Raw genomic sequence first — 25,683 nt, forward strand, 5'->3', positions numbered from 1 at the left:
CTGTGCAGATGCCAATCAAGCTCAGTGCAGCCAGAAGCACTTCCTGAGTTTGGTCTCCTGCCAGGCTGGGAGGAGACAAAACTGTGTTAATTGTGGCAGGGAACAGAACAGAGCAACCTAGTGGCCATTTTTTTCTATTACATTTTAAACATATTTAAGTTGACAATTTTAAAAGCAAGTGAATGGGAAAGTGTCTGCTAATTACACCAGGAACACTATATTAAAAGTTTTATTTGGTGACAGGTAATCTTTAAAGAATGACTATTGAGGATTACATTACTCACTGAAGTTCTGGTGTTGCACAGAAGAATTCCTTTTATTCATAGGTAACCCATCTGTACAGTAAGTATAAATCCAGAAATAGAAAGGCTAGATGTTTTAACTTCACATTCTCTTGGTACTGCTGTCCTGCTGGAACATTTATCTAATTTAGTTCTTTGTTTTTGTAGTATACAGTATATGCAGCCCAGCAACATGAAAGGGATTTTGCTAAACGATTGGACTCCTCAACAAAAATGCTATTTAATGTATATACTACAGAAGTAGGCCTAGAAAGGCACCTTTAAATGCTGGGTACCACCAGAAAACAATTGTATTATTAGAAAGTGAGCAAGTTGCTACAGGTCTCTTTAAAGAGTACCTATCACTAAATAAACTTTTCTACACTAACTTAAGCTATGTTCCCTAACTACATCTAACACCTTCCCTGCCGTTAAAAACTTTTTAAAGAGCTTTAAAAAGCTCTGTAACTTACCTATTTTCTTGCTCACTTAGTGTGAGCACCTGGCAGGAGGATGTGGGCGTACCCCAGCAGGCTTTGCGCCGCTTGTCCTCAGTGTATGGAGCGCCGCTTGTCCTCAGTGTATGGAGCGCCGCTTGTCCTCAGTGAATGGAGCGTCGCTTGTCCTCAGTGTATGGAGCGCCGCTTGTCCTCAGTGTATGGAGCGCCGCTTGTCCTCAGTGTATGGAGCGCCGCTTGTCTTCAGTGTATGGAGCGCCGCTTGTCCTCAGTGTATGGAGTGCAGTTTTTCCTCACTGCCCAGATGCCTGCTTGTCCCCAGTGTTCAGAGCACCGCTTATCCTCTGTGTTCAGTGCCCTGCATGTGAGAACAGTGCTCCTGCCTGTCTGATTGACAGGCGGGGGGCTGCGCTGAGCTGGTCACGTGCTCAGCCAGCTCTGCCATTTCGGACTCACTGCCAGGCCAGCGTGAGTCCAAAATCAATGAAAAGCTTGCGGCTAGGGAGACCCCTAGTGGCCACATTTTCAAAACTAAAAAACACATAAAAGGAAGCATTTTTTTTTACATTAAATCTAATTACAAAGTTGTTCTATATACAATCAGCTCTAACATATCAAAACATTTTTTGATGATAGGTACTCTTTAAGATTGGTGCAATAGAGAGATGTATGTCTGACTTATTAATAACAGCAAAGATCACCTAACCTTACGGAGAGTCTACATGTGGCTACAGCTGAGAAATGGTCAAAAAAAAAGTAACAACTCTATGTTAAACTATGTTAAAATTGCATTTTATTAGTATGATACATGTTGGACTGACAAAGCACTAGGTTTCTATATGTAATAAGCCTGTTGTGTGCCTCTGCACTAGATCTGATCATGCCGAGCAACAAATGTTTGCATTCTACCTAACAATACATGTATGTCTATTTCTTTTGTAGTACGGAGACCTGATACCTATTCATGAAGCTTATTCTTCATCTCTCAGTGCTGAAAATGGATGTTATATCAATATATCAAAATTTTAAAGTTTTTCAAGGTTTTTTATTATTTTTTTATACATTTTTGAAATATTTTTTTTTACAAATAAGGCCACATGAAGCGCAACAATGATTAAGATAATAGACTGGTAACCTCAACCACAGCTGTATGCAAGAAATGAAGACTTCAGTTCTACATGGAAAACTGACACCAGTCCAGCTAGAAGGTTCATCAAGATATGTCTCTAGAAACATTTCATATATCATGAGCTGTCATATATCATAAGTTTATGAAAAATGAATAAGAGAGTTCAGAAATCACTATACACCATAATCTGCTAGGGATTATATGGATGTCAGGACAAAATGATAAATAGTGTTTAATAGCCAGGGCATACCTTTACTTCCAGCTACAGATCATTAATCCATTCCTCTGGATCACTGTGGGTGACAGGAGATTGACTTCTGTTAGAAATTGTCTACTCTTGCCACAGGCCACATACTTTAATGATACAGTCTCTTGTCCTCTGTATATAAATCCTGCATACAGGTGCGTAACTAGAGTCCTATGGGCCTTAGGGCAAATTCTGGACCCGGGCCTCCTTCCTCACTGGCTTGCTGCTCAATTGCTCTGGCCCATTGGCATTGCTATGGCCTATAAATACACCTTAACTATAAGATAATTTTGTATGTAGGATAAAAACTGTATATATTTGTTTCCACAACATTATCAGGGTATATAGATACTACAGACCTACTACATTATCGGCATGACCATGTAAAAGAAAACTAAAAGTATGAAGATAAATAAATAAGAAAAAGGATGGACTGTTCATATAATTAACCTGTCTGCAGTATCTATATACCCTGATAACATTGTGGAAAAAGGTATTTGGTTTCGGGGTCCATAGAGCCTAACTGTCAGAGGTATCTGTTTATATGGATTTAAAGTAAATGTGCGCATATGTTAACTATGATGGACTAAGGATAATACTGTATATATCTAAATAATAGTTCTATAGCTACCAAATAATATCATCATTATCACACATTACCACCACAAAATGAATGAATAATACTACTTTAATGATACTGAATAGAAACCACTGAACAATAATAACGCCATAGAATGACCATATAGTGGAAGATATCAATTCTATGCAGGAGCTCTTCAGACTGTATAAGCGATTACACCAAACGTATATTCTTTTACGCACAGGTGATTTTTTTTTTCTTTTTTTAAATAGTAGTTTTTGCCTTTTTTTCTTCTTTTGGTCCAGACTGTCACGAAGACTTCTTCCAGCCTTGACTAGCCTCTATAGAGTTTTCCATACAAACATCTTAGTCTACGTTCACACTGCAGAATATCAGAGTGGAATTCCGCTCGGATATTCCTGTGCAACAACTATTGTGTAGTCCTAGTGCTGATGGACTTTGACGGCAGCCAACACACTCAGAATACTCTGTAGTGTAATTATACCCTAAGGCCTCGTTCACATTGCTGTTCGCATCTGACCTGTTAAGAGCCCGATCGGCTCTTTCTTTTTTTGAGCTGATCGGACCCTAAAATGGGTCATATGCAAACAGCTACTATCACTTGCATGGGGGCCATCGTTGATCGGTAATTTTACAGGAATTTAGCAGGGAAAAAAATAGTGCTTGCACTTTTTTTCTCCACTAAACTCCCATTCTTCTGGACGGATTGCCAACTGAATTCTGAATAGCGGAGTCTGACGGCAATGTGAACAAAGTCTAAGGGTCTTCGGTTTTTTAGCACCCTCTATACAAACTCCCTATCTAGTATGCTTTAAATGCAAATCATGCCCTCCTTGGTGCTCCACACAGGGCTAGTAGCCTTCTTTTGTGCCCTACACAGTAATAGTGCTGCTCGTAGTACTTCACAAATTAATAGTGCCATCAAACAGTAATATGGCCTCTTTTGGCCCTAACACCCTTAAAATTCTACCCTTTGGGCCCCCAACACAGATTTTATTCCCCCTTTGCAAAGTTATATACTTTAGTAACAATTGTCCTTCTTTGTGCCTCATGAGTTGTAGTTTCTTTTGTACTCCTATTTAGTATTTAGGTACTTCCCCCCCTTATATCACTGATATTACCGCCTTTGTGCTAAAAAAAAAAATGAGACACAACTAATTTCCATGCCAGGCAGCTTGTCTTCTTCCTGCTGTATGCTGTCCTGTACAAGTGGCATCAAGCATTGACATAATCATGCTGCCTGTGTTGGGATAGTGACTTCCTTGGCAGCTCTCAACTTCTTGTAGGATGCAAGCCTAAAGCCCACTGTGGCTTACAGGAGTCACTAAGAGTATGGATACTAATGGAAGTTTCGCTTGCCAGGGATCTAACACGTGTCCTGGATTTCCAGTGCTGGCAATTCTACTAAATCAACTGCCATTGTTACACCCCTCCCTGCATAATTTTATACGCCATACAATGTTGTTCTCTGTCCCAGACTACACAAATTTTAACCTACCCAGGACTCTGTCTGTTCCTTTCCTAATATATCTAACCAAAGTACAAAGAACACACTGTTTGGTATTCATGACCCTAGTGAAAGATCTTCCAGTGCCAATAGTACCTGTTTAATTTTCCCAGTTCTCCAATACCAATGTACTATAGCAGGTATGGTACTGGGTTCTGTCAGACATATCCTGGTGCAGTGCTGACAGCTATATTTACAGTAATAATATAAATCAGAAATAATTATAGTGCTATATTTGAACTGGAATTTGTTTCTATGAACTAGCTACAGTATGTACAGTCATGGCCGTAAATGTTGGCACCCCTGAAAATTTTCAAGAAAATGAAGTATTTCTCACAGAAAAGGATTGCAGTAACACATGTTTTGCTATACACATGTTTATTCCCTTTGTGTGTATTGGAACTAAACAAAAAAAGGGAGGAAAAAAGCAAATTGGACATAATGTCACCCAAACTCCAAAAATGGGCTGGACAAAATTATTGGCGGCCTTAACTTTGCACACACTTTGGCAAAAATAACTGAAATAATTCGCTTCCTATAACCATCAATAAGCTTCTTACAGCTCTCAGCTGGAATGTTTGACCACTCTTCCTTTGCAAAATGCTCCAGGTCTCTTATTGGAAGGGCGCCTTTTCCCAACAGCAATTTTAAGATTTCTCCACAGGTGTTCAATGGGATTTAGATCTGGACTCATTGCTGCCACTTCAGAACTCTCCAGTGCTTTGTTGCCATCCATTTCTGTGTGCTTTTTTACGTATGTTTGGGGTCATTGTCCTGCTGAAAGACCCAAGATCTCGGACGTAAACCCAGCTTTCTGACACTGGGCTGTACAGTGCGAACCAAAATCCATTGGTAATCCTCAGATTTCATGATGTCACATTCAAGGCACCCAGTGCCAGAGGCAGCAAAACAACCCCAAAACATCATTGCACCTCCACCATATTTCACTGTAGGTACTGTGTTTTCTTTGTAGGCCTCATTCCGTTTTCTGTAAACAGTAGAATGATGTGCTTTACCAAAAAGCTCTATCTTGGTCTCATCTGTCCACAAGACGTTTTCCCAGAAGGATTTTGGCTTACTCAAGTTCATTTTGGCAAAATGTAGTCTTGCATTTTTATGTCTGTGTCAGCAGTAAGGTCCTCCTAGGTCTCCTGCCATAGCGTTTCATTTCATTTAAATGTCGACAGATAGTTCGCACTGACATTGCTCCCTGAGCCTGCAGGACAGCTTGAATATCTTTGGAACTTGTTTGGGGCTGCTTATCCACCACCCGGACTATCCTGCATTGACACCTTTCATACATTTTTCTCTTCCATCCACGCCCAGGGAGATTAGCTACAGTGCCATGCGTTGCAAACTTCTTGATAATGTTGTGCACTGTGAACAAAGGCAATCTCTGGAGATTGACTTGTAACCTTGAAATTGTTGACATTTTTCAATAATTTTGGTTCTCAAGTCCTCAGACAGTTCTCTTCTCCTCTTTCTGTTGTCCATGCTTAGTGTGGCACACACAGTGCAAAGACTAAGTGAACTTCTCTCCTTTTTATCTGGTGTGATTTTTATATTGCCCACATCTGTTACTTGCCCCAGGTAAGTTTAAAGGAGCATAACATGCTTGAAACAATCTTTTTTTCCCACAATTTTGAAAGGGTGCCAATCATTTTGTCCAGCCCGTTTTTGGAGTTTGGTGTGACATTATGTCTAATTTGCTTTTTTTCCTCCTTTTTTGGGTTTAGTTCTAATACACACAAAGGGAATAAACATGTGCATAGCAAAACATGTGTTACTGCAATCCTTTTCTGTGAGAAATACATAATTTTCTTGAAAAATGTCAGGGGTGCAAACATTTACGCCCATGACTGTATGTTAGACCCCATCTTTCATGAACTTATTAAACTGAATTTTCGTGTGGCTGCCACTATCTAAGCTGACTGTGGCATACAATAGAGGCAACAGGGGAGCACTGGGGGTTGACATAGCAAAGGGCTCCTGTGTCATTATAGTATATAGGCCCCTTGTTCCCCCATTAGCTCATCATATAGCAGCCCCAGTATAGCCTTTGGTAGTACACTAGTGTAACTTATTTAAGTAGGAGGTATTTGACTTTGGAACACCAAGAAACACTGAGCCAACTTACTAACATAAAGAAAATAGAGATAGGACATCAACATTTGCAGTCCAAACGTATAAATAAAGTAACAAAGAAAATGTATACATTTTATTCCAAATCGTTCAAACAGCAAAATAAAAGTTGTATATATTTTATGATGATTGTTTATGGCAATAAAAAAAATTACTGTGGCAAAAAAATGTTTGGTCTTTAATTTAAAAATAAAAAGGGACCATTTTTGTAAGTCTAGGAAAAAAAAAAGAAAAAGAAAAAATTATTATATATAGTACATGTATTTTTAATGGTGTACATTTTTATGATGTTTAACATATTACTATGTTGTTTTCATTGGCAATGAATTAATAAAATGTATATTAAACCAGCTAAATAAAGTTAATCCATTTAGCATGACGAAGCACACTATATAACGTGACACAAAAAGACGATCTGAAGCCTGCTGTGCTGAAGCTTAGCCCTACACGGCTCTCATTACTTGACAAATTAGCTAGAAAATGTGTTTGGCTCATTCCTGCCATGCTGGCAGTGACAAATGACATCCCATATGCTACAGGCCTGCACACGTCATCTACTTAAGGTATGATCCATTGCTCTCTTGATGCAGTACATGAATTTCCTTTTTACCGGATGCTGATAATGTGTTTGTTTATAGCAGGGAAAAAAAAGTATTATCTGATAAATGCCTTTGTCAGATCCATCCCCATGCTTCTATTGGAATCATCATCAAGATGTCACAATCTTTTACACAAAACATTTTGTCTCAGCACTTCGAATTAGACAAGTATTATAATAAATGGCACGAAAGACGATGTGACAAATTATATCTACTTTATCAACCTCTGATGATGCTTAGGTGTTAAATGGAGCTTGCGATATCAGAAAGGGTTAGGCAAGAGGTTCTAAGATACATTTCAGAAGTATAGATGGAGAATGCCATGGAGCCCAAGAAAGAGCTTTTCTCAACCAAAGATCTACCAGTGCTTCAATATTTACAATGGAAACCAACTTTTTTTGGTGGATATTGGTCATAGCTTCATTATAGGTAAAAGGTTACGGTAGTGTGACTTATTTTTTATTTTTATAGAGGTAGGGTTTTTTTTTTTTAAATAAAAGAAACATTGAAACCTGTTTTGACCCCCCCCCCCTCCCCCTGCAGTTGCCATTCCAAGGGTTTTCGATCCCCACTGGTACCCACTTCCAGTAACGGGTTGACTTGTCTTCTAGTAATTGGCTAAGCGAGCAGGTGTTTTTGTTTTTTTTCTTTCAATGCATCCTGTTTCTATAAAAAAAAAGTTACACTGCAACAACCTCTATAGAGAGTTTTTTGGAAAGATCACTTCCGTACACCTTATTATGAAAATTTTAAGTTAATATGCAAGCAACAGGAATCACCTTAAAGGGTACCTCTCATCAAATAAACTTTTGATATATTTTAGATGAATGAATGTTGAATAACTTTCCAATAGCATGTTAATGAAAAATATGCTTCTTTCTATTGTATTTTTCCCGATCAGTCCTGTCAGCAAGCATTTCTGACTCATGCTGGAGTCCTAAACACTCAGAGCTGCCAGCCTGCTTTGTTCACAGCCAAACAGGCTGTGAACAAAGCAGGCTGGCAGCTCTGAGTGTTCTCCTTTGTGAACAAAGCAGACTGGCAGCTCGTAGTGTTTAGGACTTCAGCACGAGTCTGAAATGCTTGCTGCCAGGACTGGTAGGGAGACCCCTAGTGGTCATTTCTTCAAAGTGGAAAATTAAATAGAAAGAAGCATATTTTTTAATAACATGCAATTGTAAAGTTATTCTGCATACATTAATCTACAATATATCAAAAGTTTTTTTGATGAGAGGTACCCTTTAAATATCATTGGATAGGCCATGGCTGTTAATATTAAGATAGGAAGGCCATCCAATTTAAAATCCTGGAAAATGCCTCTACGGTAACAAAAACAAAGTTTATTTTATATTTCAATGCTTGATCTCGATATTTTGTATTGGGCTTGTAAAACATAATAGCTTCTAGCTATTATTAAGAAGGTATTAAGAAATATTAGGTAAGAAAAATTAGGTGAAAAAAATTTGTAGGTGACTACTTAAACACTTATTGCTGCAGTCAGTTTTGGAGCAGTAATATTTTATTTTTTATGAGTACTGCTTTGGGTACTTTAGGACTTTTTGATTACTTTTTCTTGCTATGTCTGGAGAATTCCTGGTATTTTTATTTTAATGTATGTGTATATTTTATGTTTTGCTACTTTTGCAGAGTAAAACACTTTAAATGGGTAATGTCACTTTAAAAATGTTTTCACATGTTCTAAAGACATGTTAAAAGTTTTGGCAGGTTTGGGTCTCCAATGCTGAATGCCTCACTGATTGGTAGATACAGCTGGGAGAAGCTGCCAGTCCCAACTCCATTTTGATAAATATATATAGTGCTTATGAGAGGGCGCTGTTGGTATCGCTGTGTCTGCCCGACACTGTCAAATAAGTGCTGCCCAACACTGTTCATTTAACAATGTCAGGCAGCTGCCACAGGAACGCACACAAAGTTCTTCTGTTAACATAGTAATAGTATTAATCTGTGTGAGCAGCAGTAGCGCTTTGTGTGTAGCACTGTTGGGGCAGCTGCCGCATGGCAACTACAGCACACGGCACCCAGTGAGTGTCCCTGCGCTGTGACTCCTCCTGTACTGGTCTAGACTGGCATGGTTGGCTTTCTCCTGACTTTACATCTTCTTAGTAGCGAGATGCAATGCCACATGGTGCTTGAGGCCACTAAAATGCCAAAAAAAATTGGGAGTATATGTTCGTGCTCAAAGGATGTGCACTATAGAACTCGCCACTGGGACTGCTTGCTACTTTGAAATCCCCCATTGCCCATCGAGCGATGGGCAATGGGGGATTTCAAAGTAGCAAGCAGTCCCAGTGGCGAGTTCTATAGTGCACATCCTTTGAGCACGTACATATGCTCCCAATTTATTTTATTTTTTTATAGTACACCTGTACTCTATTGACATTGTTACTGCTGTCTCAGGGTCGGCGGCTGAAAGAGGAGTTCTGCCGTGACTTGGGAGGGCCTGTGACTACTGCCTGCAATTAATGTAGTGCCTGGGGTCTTTGTAAAAATGTATTTAGGGCTCTGGGGTATGACTTTATTCAGGGTTTTGGGGTATGAATTAATTTAGGGGTTTGGGATCTGGATTTATTTAGGGGTCTGGGGTTTAAATTTATTTATGTTTCTATGGTATTCATTTATATAGGGGTTCAAATTAATTTATGGTTTTGGGGTATGAATTTATGCAAGTGTGCCAAAGCTGGTATGTGCACTGGTACACACTAGAGAGGGTGTAGCATTAGCACAGATGCTGCAACCCCATTAAATAGCTGATCGTCGTGGGTGCTGGGAGTCTGCCGATCTAATATTGATGGGCCTAGTGGTTTACTTCTTTAGGGTAGGGCCACACGGACGGATATGCAGAGTATTTTACGCTGCGGATTCGCCGATGATTAACTCTACAGTGTGCCTTCAGCTGTGCCTGCTTGTAGCGGTAAATGGCTGCTACAAGCAGACACACTGCGATGCACCGCTCGCATGTGCAGTATACTCGCACACATTGCTGCTGCTCTCTGCCTAGCTCAGGGAGCAGGGGGAGCGACCGCGAGGTGTGCGAGTACACTGCGCGTGCACGCAGCGACTCGCACATCGCAGTGTGTCTGCTTGTTGTACCGCATTGCCGTTACGAGCAGGCACAGCTGGAGACACACTGTAGGGTCCTTCGTAGGTGGATACGCAGTGGAAAATACGCTGCGGATCCTTCCGTGTGACCCTACCCTTCAGCTGTGTTCCCTCTTGGCAGTTTGTTTGGCTCAAAAACTGCAGTGGCAGTTTCCCAAAGTCAGAAGTGGATCCATGAAGAAGGAGAAGAAGAATAAGACCTTCCTTTATATTTCCCATTCCTTATGAAAACATGTATGCCTTTGGCTCAAATACTGTAGTTTTTTTTTTTTTAAATAAATTTCAAGTATAAATCCAGTCTAAGGGTGTTTTCATATGTACAGTATCCTGCGCATATTTGACGCTGCAAATTGAATGCTGTGTTCAGTCATTCAGTTTACATTGAAATCTACAGAATAAAATCTGCAGCTTCAAATCCTGCACATCAAATATGTAATACACCCTAACGGAGTAAACCACACGTCCCTTCAATATCAGATCGACAAACTCCCAGCACCCCTGCCGATCTGCTATTTTAAGGGGTTGCAGCGTCTGTGCTAGTGCTGCAGCCTCTTCACGTGAGAGTTTCCAGTGACTATGACTATGATACAGCAGCTAATCACATAATTGCAACACATTGCAACAATTGTAACAAATTTGATGACTATTAGGAACTCTCTGCACATATGGAAATGCACATGCATCCTACCCCAGCAAGCCATGCTAATTTTCTGACAAACCATACTCCTTTATCAAGCAAGGAGAAAAAAAGTGCAAAGTAAAAACTCATAATAAATGTAAGACAGTTTTGTGGTATAATAAATAATGCCAGAATTATGGTGCATTTGCAACAGTAAATGCTCCCACAGCATCTAGCAGAAATATTCCAACCTCAATACATGAAAAGTATAATGTTGGAATGTTGTAGCCTTATTTAATCCTTATACTGAGATTATGCTGTTCAGGTTGCTTTGATCTTCTGACCATCTATCACTGTAGTAAAATGATACTGAGGTGCAGACACAACATTCCATATACAGCATAAATTGGTAAAGTTAGAGGGTGGGAGACATTGCTGTTGGAATTTGTAGTTGCACAAACCAAAAAGGACAATGGGGGGGGGGGGGGGGGGGGGTATTTATCAAAGTATTTATGTGCTTTTTTTAACGGAACTTTGGCGCAGTGTCTTTTTGTACCAAAGTTTGGCGCATTTTTTCCACTGTCATTTTTACAACTCTATCAAAATCACACGGTCCTGTGTGTGATTTTAACTTTAGTCAATAATTCATCATTTGCGCCAATCGATCTTTGGCGCAATTTTGCGCCTTTAGGGTTTGGTTTTTTTTGGCGCAAATCACCGCCAATAAATTTTGCACATGGAAAACACACAACAATGTCAGAAAACGTAAAGGAGTCAAAATAGATGAAAATTTTTTTTTTGTGAAAGCAGCGACGCCTCCAGGGCTGCTCAATACTATCCTGCGACATAGTTGTCTCTGAGGAACCTTCACCCTCCGTTGAGCCAGAATTGGACATGGCCACACAGGTTCAGGAAAGGTAAGCACTATAGCAGTGGTCTCCAACCTGCGGGCCTCCAGATGTTGCAAAACTACAACTCCCAGCATGCCCGGACAGCCGTTGGCTGTCCGGGCATGTTGGGAATTGTAGTTTTGCAACATCTGGAGGTCTGCAGGTTGAAGACCACTGCACTAAAGTAACCAAAAAAAAAAAAAAAAACTACTCAAGTTGAAAATAAAATCCATTTCCCATGGTGGCTATAAACCCCACAAAAGAAAATAACTATCGCTTGCTGATATACTGCAGGAGGGGCTCCGAAATGGCCGCTCTACAGGGTAAAATACGCGTCCTCTGTGGCGGTAAGTTCTGTGTAAAAGGCGCTGTGAACAGCTGATTTCAACATTTGAGCCAAAATTACTAACAACTTGCACCAAATGATAAATTTGGTGCATGTCCACGAAAACCAGGGTAAAAAAAAAGGGGTAAAAAGAAACTGTCAACAGGCAAAATTGATAAATACCCCCCCCCCCCCCCCCCATATCCCTGCTTTTCACTTTGCTTCCAATTTTTCCATTTGATCAGAATATAATTTTTGCATCCAGTTCCAGATGAATTCCCAACCAGCCATTTAATACCTTTCTTTGTGGTGGTCACTCTGTGAGCAGTTGCCATAGCAACCACTCTTTATACCAGCTATAGTCTAAGTACATGATACATTTAATAATTAAAGTATAGCAGCATACAGTATAAATATTTCACACTTCATTTCAGTCTACGCCAGTGAGGTAGTAAGAAAGTATGAAGATATTTTAAGCAGATGTAGTGAGGTTGAGGCTAAATCTACCATAAGACTAGCTGAATGGCGTTCTAATCTCTGAATTGTCCAGAAATAGGACCAACTGGAATAAGACTAATGGTTAGAGATGAGCGAACTTACAGTAAATTCGATTCGTCACGAACTTCTCGGCTCGGCAGTTGATGCCTTATCCTGCGTAAATTAGTTCAGCCTTCAGGTGCTCCGGTGGGCTGGAAAAGGTGGATACAGTCCTAGGAAAGAGTCTTCTAGGACTGTATCCACCTTTTCCAGCTCACCGGAGCACCTGAAGGCTGAACTCATTTATGCAGGTAAAGTCATCAACTGCCGAGCCGAGAAGTTTGTGACGAATCGAATATACTGTAAGTTCGCTCATCTCTACTAATGGTAATGCAAGCAAGTCTCCCAATCGCCACTAAGGGGAGCTTGCTTTATATGTATTTACTTTGCTCCCATTGACTACAATGGTGGCTGTATAACTATGTGTAGTCTGCTCGTTCTTGTGGCCATAGCAGGCATAGAGAAATGTATAATTTCAATGTATACCCCAGCTTTTATATTTAGGGCAGGACATAAGCTGGAAGGGAGGTTGCAAGGCTTTTACCATGTGAAACTACACCTCCCAGTATGAGATACGCAGTGGTAAGGGTATGCTGGGAGTTGTTGTTTACTAATCATAACTGCACAACTTCCAAGTGACTGCAGCGCTGATGGGATACAATCAGGAAGAATACACAACAATATAAGTGACAGACAGGGGACATCTTCTCTGTAAAGTGCATAGAGCATAGGAAAACTACCGAATATGGAGCTTTTGATGTCTCCAAGACACAGAGGTCACAAAAGGTGAAAAAGTGGTAGCAGGGGAGACCAATTGGGGGATGTTTTAGGCCTGCTTGAAGAGATGTGTCTTTAGGTCAAGTTTAAAACTGTGAAAGTTTGGTTTAAGTCTGAGAGTTCATGGTATCACATCGCAAAGGCTTAGGTTAGGTTTAGATCATTAGCAGACCAGAGAACATGTGTCAGATGGTAGACAGAGATGAGGGAGGAGATGTAGGGAGGTTCAGCACTGTGGAGAACTTTGTGGGTGAAAGTGAGGATTTAGTACTGTATTCTGGACTGGAAAGGTAACCAGTTTAAAGGGTTATCCAGTAAAAAACTTTTTTTTATATATCAACTGGCTCCAGGAAGGTAAACAGATTTGTAAATTAATTCTATTAAAAAATCTTAATCCTTTCAGTACTTATGAGCTTCTGAAGTTAAAGGAGAACTCCGGAATATAAAAATTGTCGCCCATACTGCCGGCAGTAAAAAAAATAAAGATGTGCATACCTTCCTCTGCTCCCCCGGGGCCTCCGGTAACCGGCTCCGGTCTCCGCCGCAATCCACTTCCTGGTTGCCGGTGGTCGGAAGAATCATACTGCGCTCAGCCAATCACCAGCCGCAGCGAAGTCCGACTCGGCCGGCGATAGGCTGAGCGGCAGTGTGAAAACGCTTCAGGACACAAAATTCTTCACTACACCGGCACCTGCGGCCAAAAACGTCACACTGCCGCTCAGCCTATCGCCGGCCGAGTCTGACTGTGCTGCGGCTGGTGATTGGCCGAGCGCAGTATGATTCATCCGACCACCGGCAACCAGGAAGTGGATCGCGGCGGAGACCAGAGTCGGGTACACGAGGCCCCGGGGGAGCAGAGGAAGGTATGTACATCTTTATTTTTTTACTGGTGGCACTATGGGGGACAATTTTTATGTTCTGGAGTTATCCTTTAAGGTTGTTATTTTCTGTCTAAGTGCTCCCTGATGACACGTGTCTCGGGAAACGCCCAGTTTAGAAGCAAATCCCCATAGCAAACCTCTTCTAAATTGGGCGTTTCCCGAGACACGTGTCATCAGAGAGCACTTAGACAGAAAAGAACAACCTTAACTTTAGAAGCTCTTAAGTACTGAAAGGATTAAGATTTTTTAATAGAAGTCATTTACAAATCTGTTTGATATACATAAAAAAAGTTTTTTCCTGGAATACCCCTTTAATAACGGACACAGGGTGAAGGCATTGGTGTAAAGGCTGGAGAGGAAGAGGAGTCTGCAGCATTTAAGGTTGGACTGGGGAGGGCTTAGAAAAAGGATGGCCTATTAGTAAAGAGTTACTAATGATTGAAAGATAGTTAAGAGCCTAGAATAACTCCAAGACAGCAAGCTTGCTGCCTGGGAGTTATGGTAGTACCACACACAAAGATGGATGTGCCAGGTCTTAGTAGATTAGGCGATGGAGAAAATACAAGAAGTTCCACTGCGGCCGGCACAGTTGACAGCGGCATCTAAAGAGACATGTAAATGCATGCTGGTGGTCCAGTGAGGTGGATCACCCCCCCCCCCATAGGGTGATTGCAGGGGGGTGGGGGTGCGATCCACTGTAGAGGTAGCCGGAGGGCTTACCTCTGCATCATTGGCTCTTCATTTGATTGAGCCTAGCTTAGCAGGCTCAACCAAATGAGCACAGATCAATGGAGTTCTATAGCACTCCATTGTTCTGCATGAGGAATCTAATGACTGCTCTTAAAAGTCCCCTAAGGGGACTAATAAACTGTAATGAAAAAGAAAAAAAAAAGTTCAATAAAAGCACCCATTAACCCCTTCCATATTAAAAGTTTAAATCACCCACCTTTTCCCATTTTCCAAAAATATGAAAAAATAAAAACAAACAACATTTTATATCGCCACGTGTGTAATCGTCCCAAATATGAAATTATTATGTTTCTGATCCTGCACTGTAAATGGCGTAAACGGAAAAAAAAAATCCACAAACACAAAAATATTGCTGATTTTGGTTACATTACATCCCCAAAAAAAGTAATAAAATGTAACCAAAATTATATAAAAAAAATAAAAAATAAAAAAAAATAAGAGGGTGGGGCAATGCATTTTCGGTTTTGGCTTTCGGGGCAAGCATAGCCTAAATTTTCGGTTTCAGCCCAAAATGTTGTTTTGGTGCATCCCTACCAACTACATAAATGTGTTCTTCTAAAATCAAGGCATCAAACTCCCCCATTTTGCTTGCTAGACTTCTGCCATTTGTGAACATGGGGGGAAATTAATTAAAGGAGATCTGCGGTGCATAACACTTCTCCCCTATGCGCAGGATAGGGGATAAGTGTCTGATTGCAGGGGGATAAGTGTCTGATCGATAGTACGGGCCCCGTCTCTGCTGCGGCATGTCAGTTGCAGCATGACGCCACGGCTGATACGCCCCCTCCATGTAGCTCTATTGGAGAGGTGGAGATGCAGTGTTCGTGCAACCCCGTCTCTCCAATAGAGCTGTATGGGTGGGGGCATGTCGTCGACCTTAGTGAGGCAAGCAAAAAACACATGTGCAACAAATTTCTCATACTCTGCTAAATATTGATAAATTTGGCCCACATACACATAACTTCAGCATTGTAAGTATAGATTTCCAGCTTGTGTACCAACACAAGAAATGAAAAATCAGCCACATACCGAATGTTTTTTTTTTTTTTTTTACTAACACCATATCCAGTTGCTAGCTAGAAGTCAGCAGGGAAATATTAAATGGTATACCTAGAATGCTTATTTTTTAGTACCATTTTGTACCCTTGAGTTTTTCCTCCCACGGACCTCCAGTATGTAAATTTGTGTTTGCATTTATTTTGTGGCCTTTTTTTCTACATTCAACAGAAATCATAGAATGACATGATCAAACAGTCACACTACATGTAATGAGAAAAACACAACCGGGATACTGCCACAAAAAGCATATGTACTTATAAACAATGTTTAAAAAAAATAAAATAAATGAATCATGGAGATGGCAAAAAAACTTTTTTGTGGCTACTTTTTTAGGAAACAAATGCTTTGCAAACAGTGAGGGAGATTTACCATATGGGGGCCATTTTGTGACACTTACCTCAAATTTAGGCACAGCTTGGATATTATTTATTTTGTTTGTGGTGTAATGTGTGGCAAAATACACTTTTCCTACATTTAAAAAAAGGGATAAAAAGAGGACACTGCTGTTAGAGAAAAAAAAAAAAAACTGTTGAGTTTGCCAGAAAGAAGGGTAATTTCTTTTGCACAGTTAGTAAATCTCCCCCAGAATGTCTGACGGAAGCCTCAGGCTACGTGCACACGGCAGAATTTCCACGGTCAATGTCTTTGGTGCATTTCAGAGCAGTCCTTCAAATGTGCAGAATGTCTGCTGCTGAAGCACACAAACAGGTAAGTGAGTAACAGAAACACTATTCAGGTACATTAGGAAAAGGTTAAAGAGGTTATATATCTCTGCTGATCAGTGCTCGTGCGAGAGATGATCCACTGAAGGCCGACGCTCATCCTTTACATCGCTGCACTTTTAGTAATGAAGGTTTAAATGAATGGGACAATGCTGCACTTCCCTAATCCACAGCTTCCAATAATGCTGCAGGTGCAAGGACAAGCAGCAGGAAAGCATGAAGAGGCTGTGGCACTGTAGTCTCTTCTATCAGCAGAAGGGCAGAGGTGTTGGCCAACCCTCTCAGATCTTATATCCAGGATATTCCTTTTATTATAATAGTGAGACAATAGAAAAATAAAAGAATATACAATTTTGTGCATTTATTATATGGATTAGAAACAAATATCAGTATTTTTGAGATGACCACAAACCACGTTTTCATAGTAGGCTCACAAGTGGTTTAGTGTAAATCATGGTTACATACAGCGATCAATGGCCTTGCTTGTTTGTCATTTGTAGTACACTACTTGAATGCTTATTTGACTTCTCCTAGAAGCACTGAATGAGTTCTTACAGTTGCTATGATACCTATAAAATAAGGCAGAAGGCTATAAATAGCACATGGTAAATCAGATGATGTTCAGTAAGCTGATCTCTAGAAAGTAAAAGAGTCTTGCCCTCTGAAGAACATGATTTTTCGTTATCCGAGCTCCAAACAGTTGCTGCGTCCCCTCAGCTATTTCTGATGAGGGAACAATACTCCTTCAGGATCTGCAAAAACATAATTCTCATCTACTATTGCATCCACATGAAATTACTGACTACATAAATGATGGCAACCGCCTGTGGTGTGACAGGAAGCCAAACCTATCTACCCCATTGAAAAATGTATAATATGTGAGGTTTTATCTGGTTCTTTACCCCTTAAGGACCAAGCCCATTATGACCTTAAGAACCAGAGCATTTTTTGCACATCTGACCACTGTCACTTTAACCCCTTAAGGACCGAGCCCTTTTTCACCTTAAGGACCAGAGCATTTTTTGCAATTCTGACCACTGTCACTTTAAACATTAATAACTCTGGAATGCTTTTAGTTATCATTCTGATTCCGAGATTGTTTTTTCGTGACATATTCTACTTTAACTTAGTGGTAAAATTTTGTGGTAACTTGCATCCTTTCTTGGTGAAAAATCCCCAAATTTGATGAAAAAAATGAAAATTTTGCATTTTTCTAACTTTGAAGCTCTCTGCTTGTAAGGAAAATGGATATTCAAAATAATTTTTTTTTGGGTTCACATAAACAATATGTCTACTTTATGTTTACATCATAAAATTTATGAGTTTTTACTTTTGGAAGACACCAGAGGGCTTCAAAGTTCAGCAGCAATTTTACAATTTTTCACAAAATTTTCAAACTCGCTATTTTTCATGGACCAGTTCAGGTTTGAAGTGGATTTGAAGGGTCTTCATATTAGAAATACCCCATAAAAGACCCCATTATAAAAACTACACCCCCCAAAGTATTCAAAATGATATTCAGTAAGTGTATTAACCCTTTAGGTGTTTCACAGGAATAGCAGCAAAGTGAAGGAGAAAATTCAAAATCTTCATTTTTTACATTCGCATGTTCTTGTAGACCCAATTTTTGAATTTTTGCAAGGGATAAAAAGGGGAAAACTTTTACTTATATTTGAAACCCAATTTCTCTCGAGTAATCACATACCTCATATGTCTATGTTAATTGTTCAGTGGGCGCAGTAGAGGGCTCAGAAGGGATGGAGCGACAAATGGTTTTTGGGGGGCATGTCACCTTTAGGAAGCCCTTATGGTGCCAGGACAGCAAAAAAAAAAAAACATGGCATACCATTTTGGAAACTAGACCCCTCAGGGAACGTAACAAGGGGTAAAGTGAACCTTAATACCCTACAGGTGTTTCACGACTTTTGCATATGTAAAAAAAATAATTTTTTTTTTTTTACCTAAAATGCTTGGTTTCCCAAAAATGTTACATTTTTAAAAAGGGTAATAGCAGAAAATACCCCCCAAAATTTGAAACCCAATTTCTCCCGATTCAGAAAACACCCCATATGGGGGTGAAAATTGCTCTGCTGGCGCACTACAGGTCTCAGAAGAGAAGGAGTCACATTTGGCTTTTTGAAAGCAAATTTTGCTCTGGGGGCATGCTGCATTTAGGAAGCCCCTATGGTGCCAGAACAGCAAAAAAAAAAAAACACATGGCATACCATTTTGGAAACTAGACCCCTCGGGGAACGTAACAAGGGGTAATGTGAACCTTAATACCCTACAGGTGTTTCACGACTTTTGCATATGTGAAAATTTTTTATTTTTTTTTACCTAAAATGCTTGGTTTCCCAAAATTTTTACATTTTTAAAAAGGGTAATAGCAGAAGACACCCCCCAAAATTTGAAGCCCAATTTCTCCCAATTCAGAAAACACCCCATATGGGGGTGAAAAGTGCTCTGCTGGCGCACTACAGGTCTCAGAAGAGAAGGAGTCACATTTGGCTTTTTGAAAGCAAATTTTGCTCTGGGGGCATGCCGCATTTCGGAAGCCCCTATGGTGCCAGGACAGCAAAAAAAAAAAACACATGGCATACCATTTTGGAAACTAGACCCCTCGGGGAACGTAACAAGGGGTTAAGTGAACCTTTATACCCCACAGGTGTTTCATGACTTTTGTATATGTAAAAAAAAATATTTTTTTTTTACCTAAAATGCTTGTTTTCCCAAAAATTTTACATTTTAAAAAAGGGTAATAGCAGAAAATCACCCCCAAAATTTGAAGCCCAATTTCTCCCGAGTACGGCGATACCCCATATGTGACCCTAAACTGTTGCCTTGAAATACGACAGGGCTCCAAAGTGAGAGCGCCATGTGCATTTGAGGCCTAAATTAGGGACTTGCATAGGGGTGGACATAGGGGTATTCTACGCCAGTGATTCCCAAACAGGGTGCCTCCAGCTGTTGTAAAACTCCCAGCATGCCTAGACAGTCAGTGGCTATCTGGCAATACTGGGAGTAGTTGTTTTGCAACAGCTGGAGGCTCCGTTCTGGAAACAGTGGCGTACCAGACGTTTTTCATTTTTATTGGGGAGGGGGGCTGTGTAGGGGTATGTGTATATGTAGTGTTTTTTACTTTTTATTTTGTGTTAGTGTAGTGTTTTTAGGGTACAGTCGCACGGGCGGGGGTTCACAGTAGTTTCTCGCTGGCAGCTTGAGCTGCAGCAGAAAATTTGCCGCAGCTCAAACTTGCAGACGGATACTTACTGTAATCCTCCGCCCATGTGAGTGTACCCGTACGTTTACATTGGGGGGGGGAAACATCCAGCTGTTGCAAAACTACAACTCCCAGCATGTACGGTCTATCAGTGGATGCTGGGAGTTGTAGTTTTGCAACCGCTGGAGGCTCCGTTTTGGAAACAGTGGCGTACCAGACGTTTTTCATTTTTATTGGGGAGGGGGGCTGTGTAGGGGTATGTGTATATGTAGTGTTTTTTACTTTTTATTTTATTTTGTGTTAGTGTAGTGCAGTGTAGAGTACAGTCGCACGGGCGGAGGGTTCACAGTAGTTTCTCGCTGGCAGTTTGAGCAGCGGCAGAAAATTTGCCGCAACTCAAACTTGCAGCCGGATACTTACTGTAATCCTCCGCCCATGTGAGTGTACCCTGTACGTTCACATGGGGGGGGGGGGGGGGGGGTCAATACCTCCAGCTGTTGCAAAACTACAATTCCCAGCATGTACGGTCTATCAGTGCATGCTGGGAGTTGTAGTTTTGCAACAGCTGGAGACACACAGGTTGTGAAACACCGAGTTTGGTAACAAACTCAGTGTTTTGCAACCAGTGTGCCTTCAGCTGTTGCAAAAGCTACAACCCCCAGCATGTACAGACAGCGGAAGGGCATGCTGGGTCTTGTAGTTATGCAACAGCCGGAGGCATACTACATTGGCTGGGGATGCTGGGGATTGTAGTTATGCAACAGCTGGAGACACACTGGTTTGCTACTTAACTCAGTGTGCCTTCAGCTGTTGCAAAACTACAACTCTCAGCAGTCACCGACAGCCAACGGGCATGCTGGGAGTTGTAGTTATGCAACCACCAGATGCACCACTACAACTCCCAGCATGCACTTTAGCTGTTTGTGCAAGCTGGGAGTTCTAGTTATACAACAGCTGAAGGTACACTTTTCCATAGAAAGAATGTGCCTCCAGCTGTTGCAAAACTACAAGTCCCAGCATGCCCATAAGGGCATGCTGGGAGTTGTGGTGGTCTGCCTCCTGCTGTTGCATAACTACAGCTCCCAGCATGCCCTTTTTGCATGCTGGGAGCTGTTGCTAAGCAACAGCAGGAGGCTGTCACTCACCTCCTGCTGCTGCTCCACGATGCCGCCGCACAGGTCAGTCCCTCGCCGCCACCGTCGCTCCTGGGGCCCCGATCCCAATCGGGGTCCCCAGCACCGGGGGTCGTCTTCCCGCACCCGCTCACGTCCTCCGGAAGAGGGGCGGAGCGGGTTGCGGGAGTGACACCCGCAGCAGGCGCCCTGATTGGTCGGCCGGGAATCCGGCCGACGAATCAGGGCGATCGTGAGGTGGCACCAGTGCCACCTCACCCCTGCTGGCTCTGGCTGTTCGCACTGGAGACCCGATTGACCCGGAATCCGCCGCAGATCGCTGGACTGAATTGTCCAGCGATCTGCGGCAATCGCCGACATGGGGGGACATAATGACCCCCCTGGGCGATATGCCGGGATGCCTGCTGAACGATTTCAGCAGGCATCCGGCTCCGGCTCCCCTCCGGCTAGCGGCGGGGGGCCGGAAATGCTCAGGGCGTATCCATACGCCTTCGGTCCTTAAGGACTTGGAAACGGGGGCGTATGGATACGCCCTATGTCCTTAAGGGGTTAAGCATTAATAACTCCGGGATGTTTTTACTTATGAATTTGATTCAGTGACCGTTTTTTCATGACATATTCTACTTTAACATATTGGTAAATTTTCATCGATATTTGCATGTTTTCTTGGTGAAATATTCCTAAATTTTATGAAAATGTAGGATTTTTTTTTTTTTACTTTGCTGTTGCGATCCTCCTGTATAATGTATAGATGCAGCGGCAGCTCTTCTATGGTCCCCTGCACTGACGTATATATACACATATTCATATTTCCCACAGAGAGTTGTGATTGGCCAGATGGTTCCAGCCAATCACAACTCTCTGTGGGAAATATGAATATGGGTATATATACGGCCGTGCAGGGGACCATAGAAGAGCGGCCGCATCTATGCATTATACAGGAGGATAACAGTGGGTGTCAGTATTGATATCCGCTGTGATCTTTCCTTAACTGCAGGTACTACTACTCCCAACATGGAGCACACTCTGCTCCATGCTGGGAGCTGTAGTACCTGCATTAATAGACAGATCGCAGCGGGTGTCAGAAGTTACACTCGCTGCAATCTGTCTATTAATGCAGGTACTACAGCTCCCAGCATTGAGCAGAGTGTGCTCCATGTTGGGAGTAGTAGTACTTGCAGGTAAGAACAGATTACAGCGTGTATCACTACTAACACCCGCTGTGATCGTCCTGTCTTTATCAGAGATGGAGCGGCTGTATACAGCGCTCGCATCTCTGCACTACACTCGGACACTCACTCATTCATATTTTCCTCAGAGCTGTGATTGGCTGCAACCATCCGGCCAATCACAGCTCTGGGCAGAAAATATGAATGAGTGATGTTCTATTCACATCACTGGCCGGAGTATAGTGCAGAGATGTGAGCGCTGTATAGAGCTGCTCGCATCTCTGCTATATTATGGACGATTGCATCGGGTGTCAGGACTGACACCCGGGGCGATATGTCTAGTAGTACAGGTACTACTACTCCCATCATGGAACAGTGTGTTCCATGCTGGGAGTAGTAGTGCTACCTAAAAAATGTAAAAAGTAGAGAAAAAGTGAAACACACTTTATTCAAAAAATAATAAAAATCTTGTTATAAAATATATACATTTCGTTTAATAACATTTTTTCCATCACTGCTGCACCAACAAATTTTGGGTACCAAAAAAAACTGCCAAGGTGCAATTTCCACACAAATGAAAAAACGCAAGAAAAAACGCAAGACGCAGGAAATTGCACTGGTGTTTTTTCAGGCGTTTTTTTCTACCCAAAAAACGCAGCACAAAAAACAGAAAGTAGAAACTTAGCCAAAGAGATACTACTTCATTACCTGAAATAAGCAGTATGCAGTTGAAGTTATAAATTTGCATACATTAGGTTAAAGCCATTAAAAGTTAGTTTTCCCCTCCAGAGATTCCATGTGAACTAACTATAGTTGTTTAGGATACATACTTTGTACCTTACACAAATTTTACACAAACCTTACACAATTGTTCCAACTGATGTTTACAAACAAACATTTTGTAACTGCAAAGCAAGAGCAGACAGAACACCTGCTCACCTGTCACTGCCACTGTCCAGCCTGGGTTTCCTTTGCTTTAGTAGCTCTTATACTGACCTCTAGCAAGCACATGCTCTCTCAGACATTTAAAGGGTCAAAGTACACCCCAGATGTGTTACCCAGCCAATTACCTTAGGTTCTCTAAGTACAGATCTGCCTCGGAGACTAAGTTCGGTGCCTTACCCACAGTAAATAGAAGCCGGACAGTCCGTTGGATTCCAGTGACTTGAATTCTTCAGATGAGATCAGTATTGATTTTGCCATCTAAAGGGTTAATTGTGGGCATCAGCATGATTGCTTATGTCTGCTATTACTAGCAGGTCCCCCGCAGTCTATTAAGCCAGCACAGCTCCTGCACTTGCTTTATAATCCAGGCAGGACTCAGGACGTACCAGGCAGCTAGGGTGTACAGGTATGCATTGCAACCTCTAGGGGTTAATATCTTGCAAAATTCAAGGTTATGTCATGGCTTTATAAGCTTCTGATAGGCTAATTGCCATTATGTAATCTCAATGGAGGTGTACCTGTGGCAGGATTTTAAGGGCCTGCTGTCAAACACTTCTTGTCTCTCTGCTGGACATAAAAAAAAAAAAGAAATAAAAAGAAATCAGTCAAGACATAGGAAAAAGAAACAAAGAAACAGACCTCCACAAGTCTGGTACACTCTTGGTTAAAATGTCTAAACACCTGAAGTACTACATTCCTCAGTTTAAATGGGCACTTTCAAAATCAAAAATGTTTTATATGTTGTACATCTTGGCAAAACATTAACCTATTTAATATACTTAATAAAAATGGTTTCTACTTTATATAGAAATAATAGAATCATGAAAAAAACAAAAAAAACTCTAGGGGTCTTCATAACATCCAGAACATAATCCTGCCAGGCTGCAGCATCTTCTTTGTCCAAGCTCAAGTACAGGCTGGGACAAAGTCCAGTAAGTGAGAGCGGGACTAGAATCCTTTGTGCAAACTCCTGTCCTATTAAACTATTGTGTTGCCTCTGTGTAACAGAGCAGCCTACAGTGACTGGATGAAGAGACCCAGCACAGCACAGCAGACTTGGGGAGGAAGTGAATACATGGCGAGTGAGGATGGGATTAGCTCTTCTCTAAGCTCACTCCTGTCCTGTCGATCAGACTGCAGCATGAAGACAGTGTGTGTGTGTGGGGGGGGGGGGGGGGGGGTAGCCTGCAGTGACTGAAGAGACACAGCACAGCAGACTCAGGGACAAAAATGTATGGATGGCGAGTGAGGGCACGTCCACTTTATAGCGGTTTCTTTGTATATATGCATTTCTACACACACACACTTTAAGCACCTATCACCTCATACTTCACATGTAATTTAAATATAAAATTTCATGCAGTTGCACTTTATACTAGGGATGCACCGAAAGGGAAATTTTGGGGCGAAACCGAAAATGAAACCGAAATGAAAAATAAGAAAAATGCATTGCCCTGCCCACTTTTGTTCAATATAGTTTTTGTAAAATTGTATCAGAATATTTTTAGTTACTGATGTACTTGAAGGGGACACCGGAACACATGTGGGGTGGCTATAGAAGGTACTGGCCGGGCTTGGAGCCACAACACTGCCACTCACCATACATTGACTCCAGGACATACTATAGGGGTACACACCTGATTACAATTCTGATATGTTGCTAAGGGCAACTACTCCATTTTGCTCAGCATGTTAAAAAAATAAAATCAGTATGCTTAAAATGTTCTCTTCTGACCCCCTATCATTTTCTTATTTTTCCATATATGGGGCTGTATAGGGTCTAATTTTTTGCACCGTGATCTGTATTTTTTTATCAGTACCATATTTATTCACAGCTCTCTGTGAGAAATAGGAATATGTGTATATATACGGCCGTGCAGGGGACCATGCATCCATACATTATACAGGAGCATCACAGCGGGTGTCAGGAGTGATACCCGCAGTGATCTTTCCATAACTGCAGGTAATACTACTCCCAACATGGAGCACACTCTGCCTTATGCTGGGAGCTGTAGTACCTGCATTAATAGACAGATCGCAGTGGGTGTCAGAAGTTACACTTGCTGCGATCTGTCTATTAATACAGGTACTACAGCTCCCAGCATGGAGCAGAGTGTGCTCCATGTTGGGAGTAGTAGTGCCTGCTTAAGGACACATCACAGTGGATGTCACTACTAACACCCTCTGTGATCGTCCTGTCTATAGCAGAGATGGAGCGACTGTATACATCGCTCACATCCCTGCTCTGCACTATACTCCGGGCCGGCCACTCATTCATTCATCTTTTCCTCAGAGCTATGATTGGCTGCAACCATCCGGCCAATCACAGCTCTGGGTGGGAAATATGAATTTCTGTTGACATCAGTGGCCGGAGTATAGTGCAGAGAGGCGAGCGATGTATAGACCGGCTCGCTTCTCTGCTATATTATGGACGATATATGTCTATAGTACAGGTACAATCACTCCCAGCATGGAACAGTCTGTTCCATGCTGGGAGTAGTAGTACTGCATGAAAAATGTTAAAAATTTATTTAAAAAAAAAGTGAAACACATACTTTATTAAAAAAGAATA

At 41.5% G+C, this 25,683-nt stretch overlaps 1 protein-coding gene across 2 annotated transcripts in view; it reads left to right on the plus strand.

Moving 5' to 3' along the window:
- The window catches only part of TMEM154 (transmembrane protein 154), a 98,034-nt gene extending 92,756 nt beyond the window's left edge, over positions 1-5,278 (plus strand). The window contains exon 7 of one of the 2 annotated variants that reach the window (XM_056562705.1): positions 1,682-5,278. In XM_056562705.1, coding sequence (XP_056418680.1) covers positions 1,682-1,694 — 13 coding nt within the window. In that variant the 3' untranslated portion in view covers positions 1,695-5,278. The remainder of the gene's footprint in view (positions 1-1,681) is intronic. The other variant, XM_056562697.1, reaches the window with a different exon arrangement.
- The last annotated feature ends 20,405 nt before the right edge of the window (positions 5,279-25,683 follow it).

This window comes from Hyla sarda, chromosome 1 (genome assembly GCF_029499605.1).
Source record: "Hyla sarda isolate aHylSar1 chromosome 1, aHylSar1.hap1, whole genome shotgun sequence".
Classification (NCBI taxonomy): domain Eukaryota; kingdom Metazoa; phylum Chordata; class Amphibia; order Anura; family Hylidae; genus Hyla; species Hyla sarda.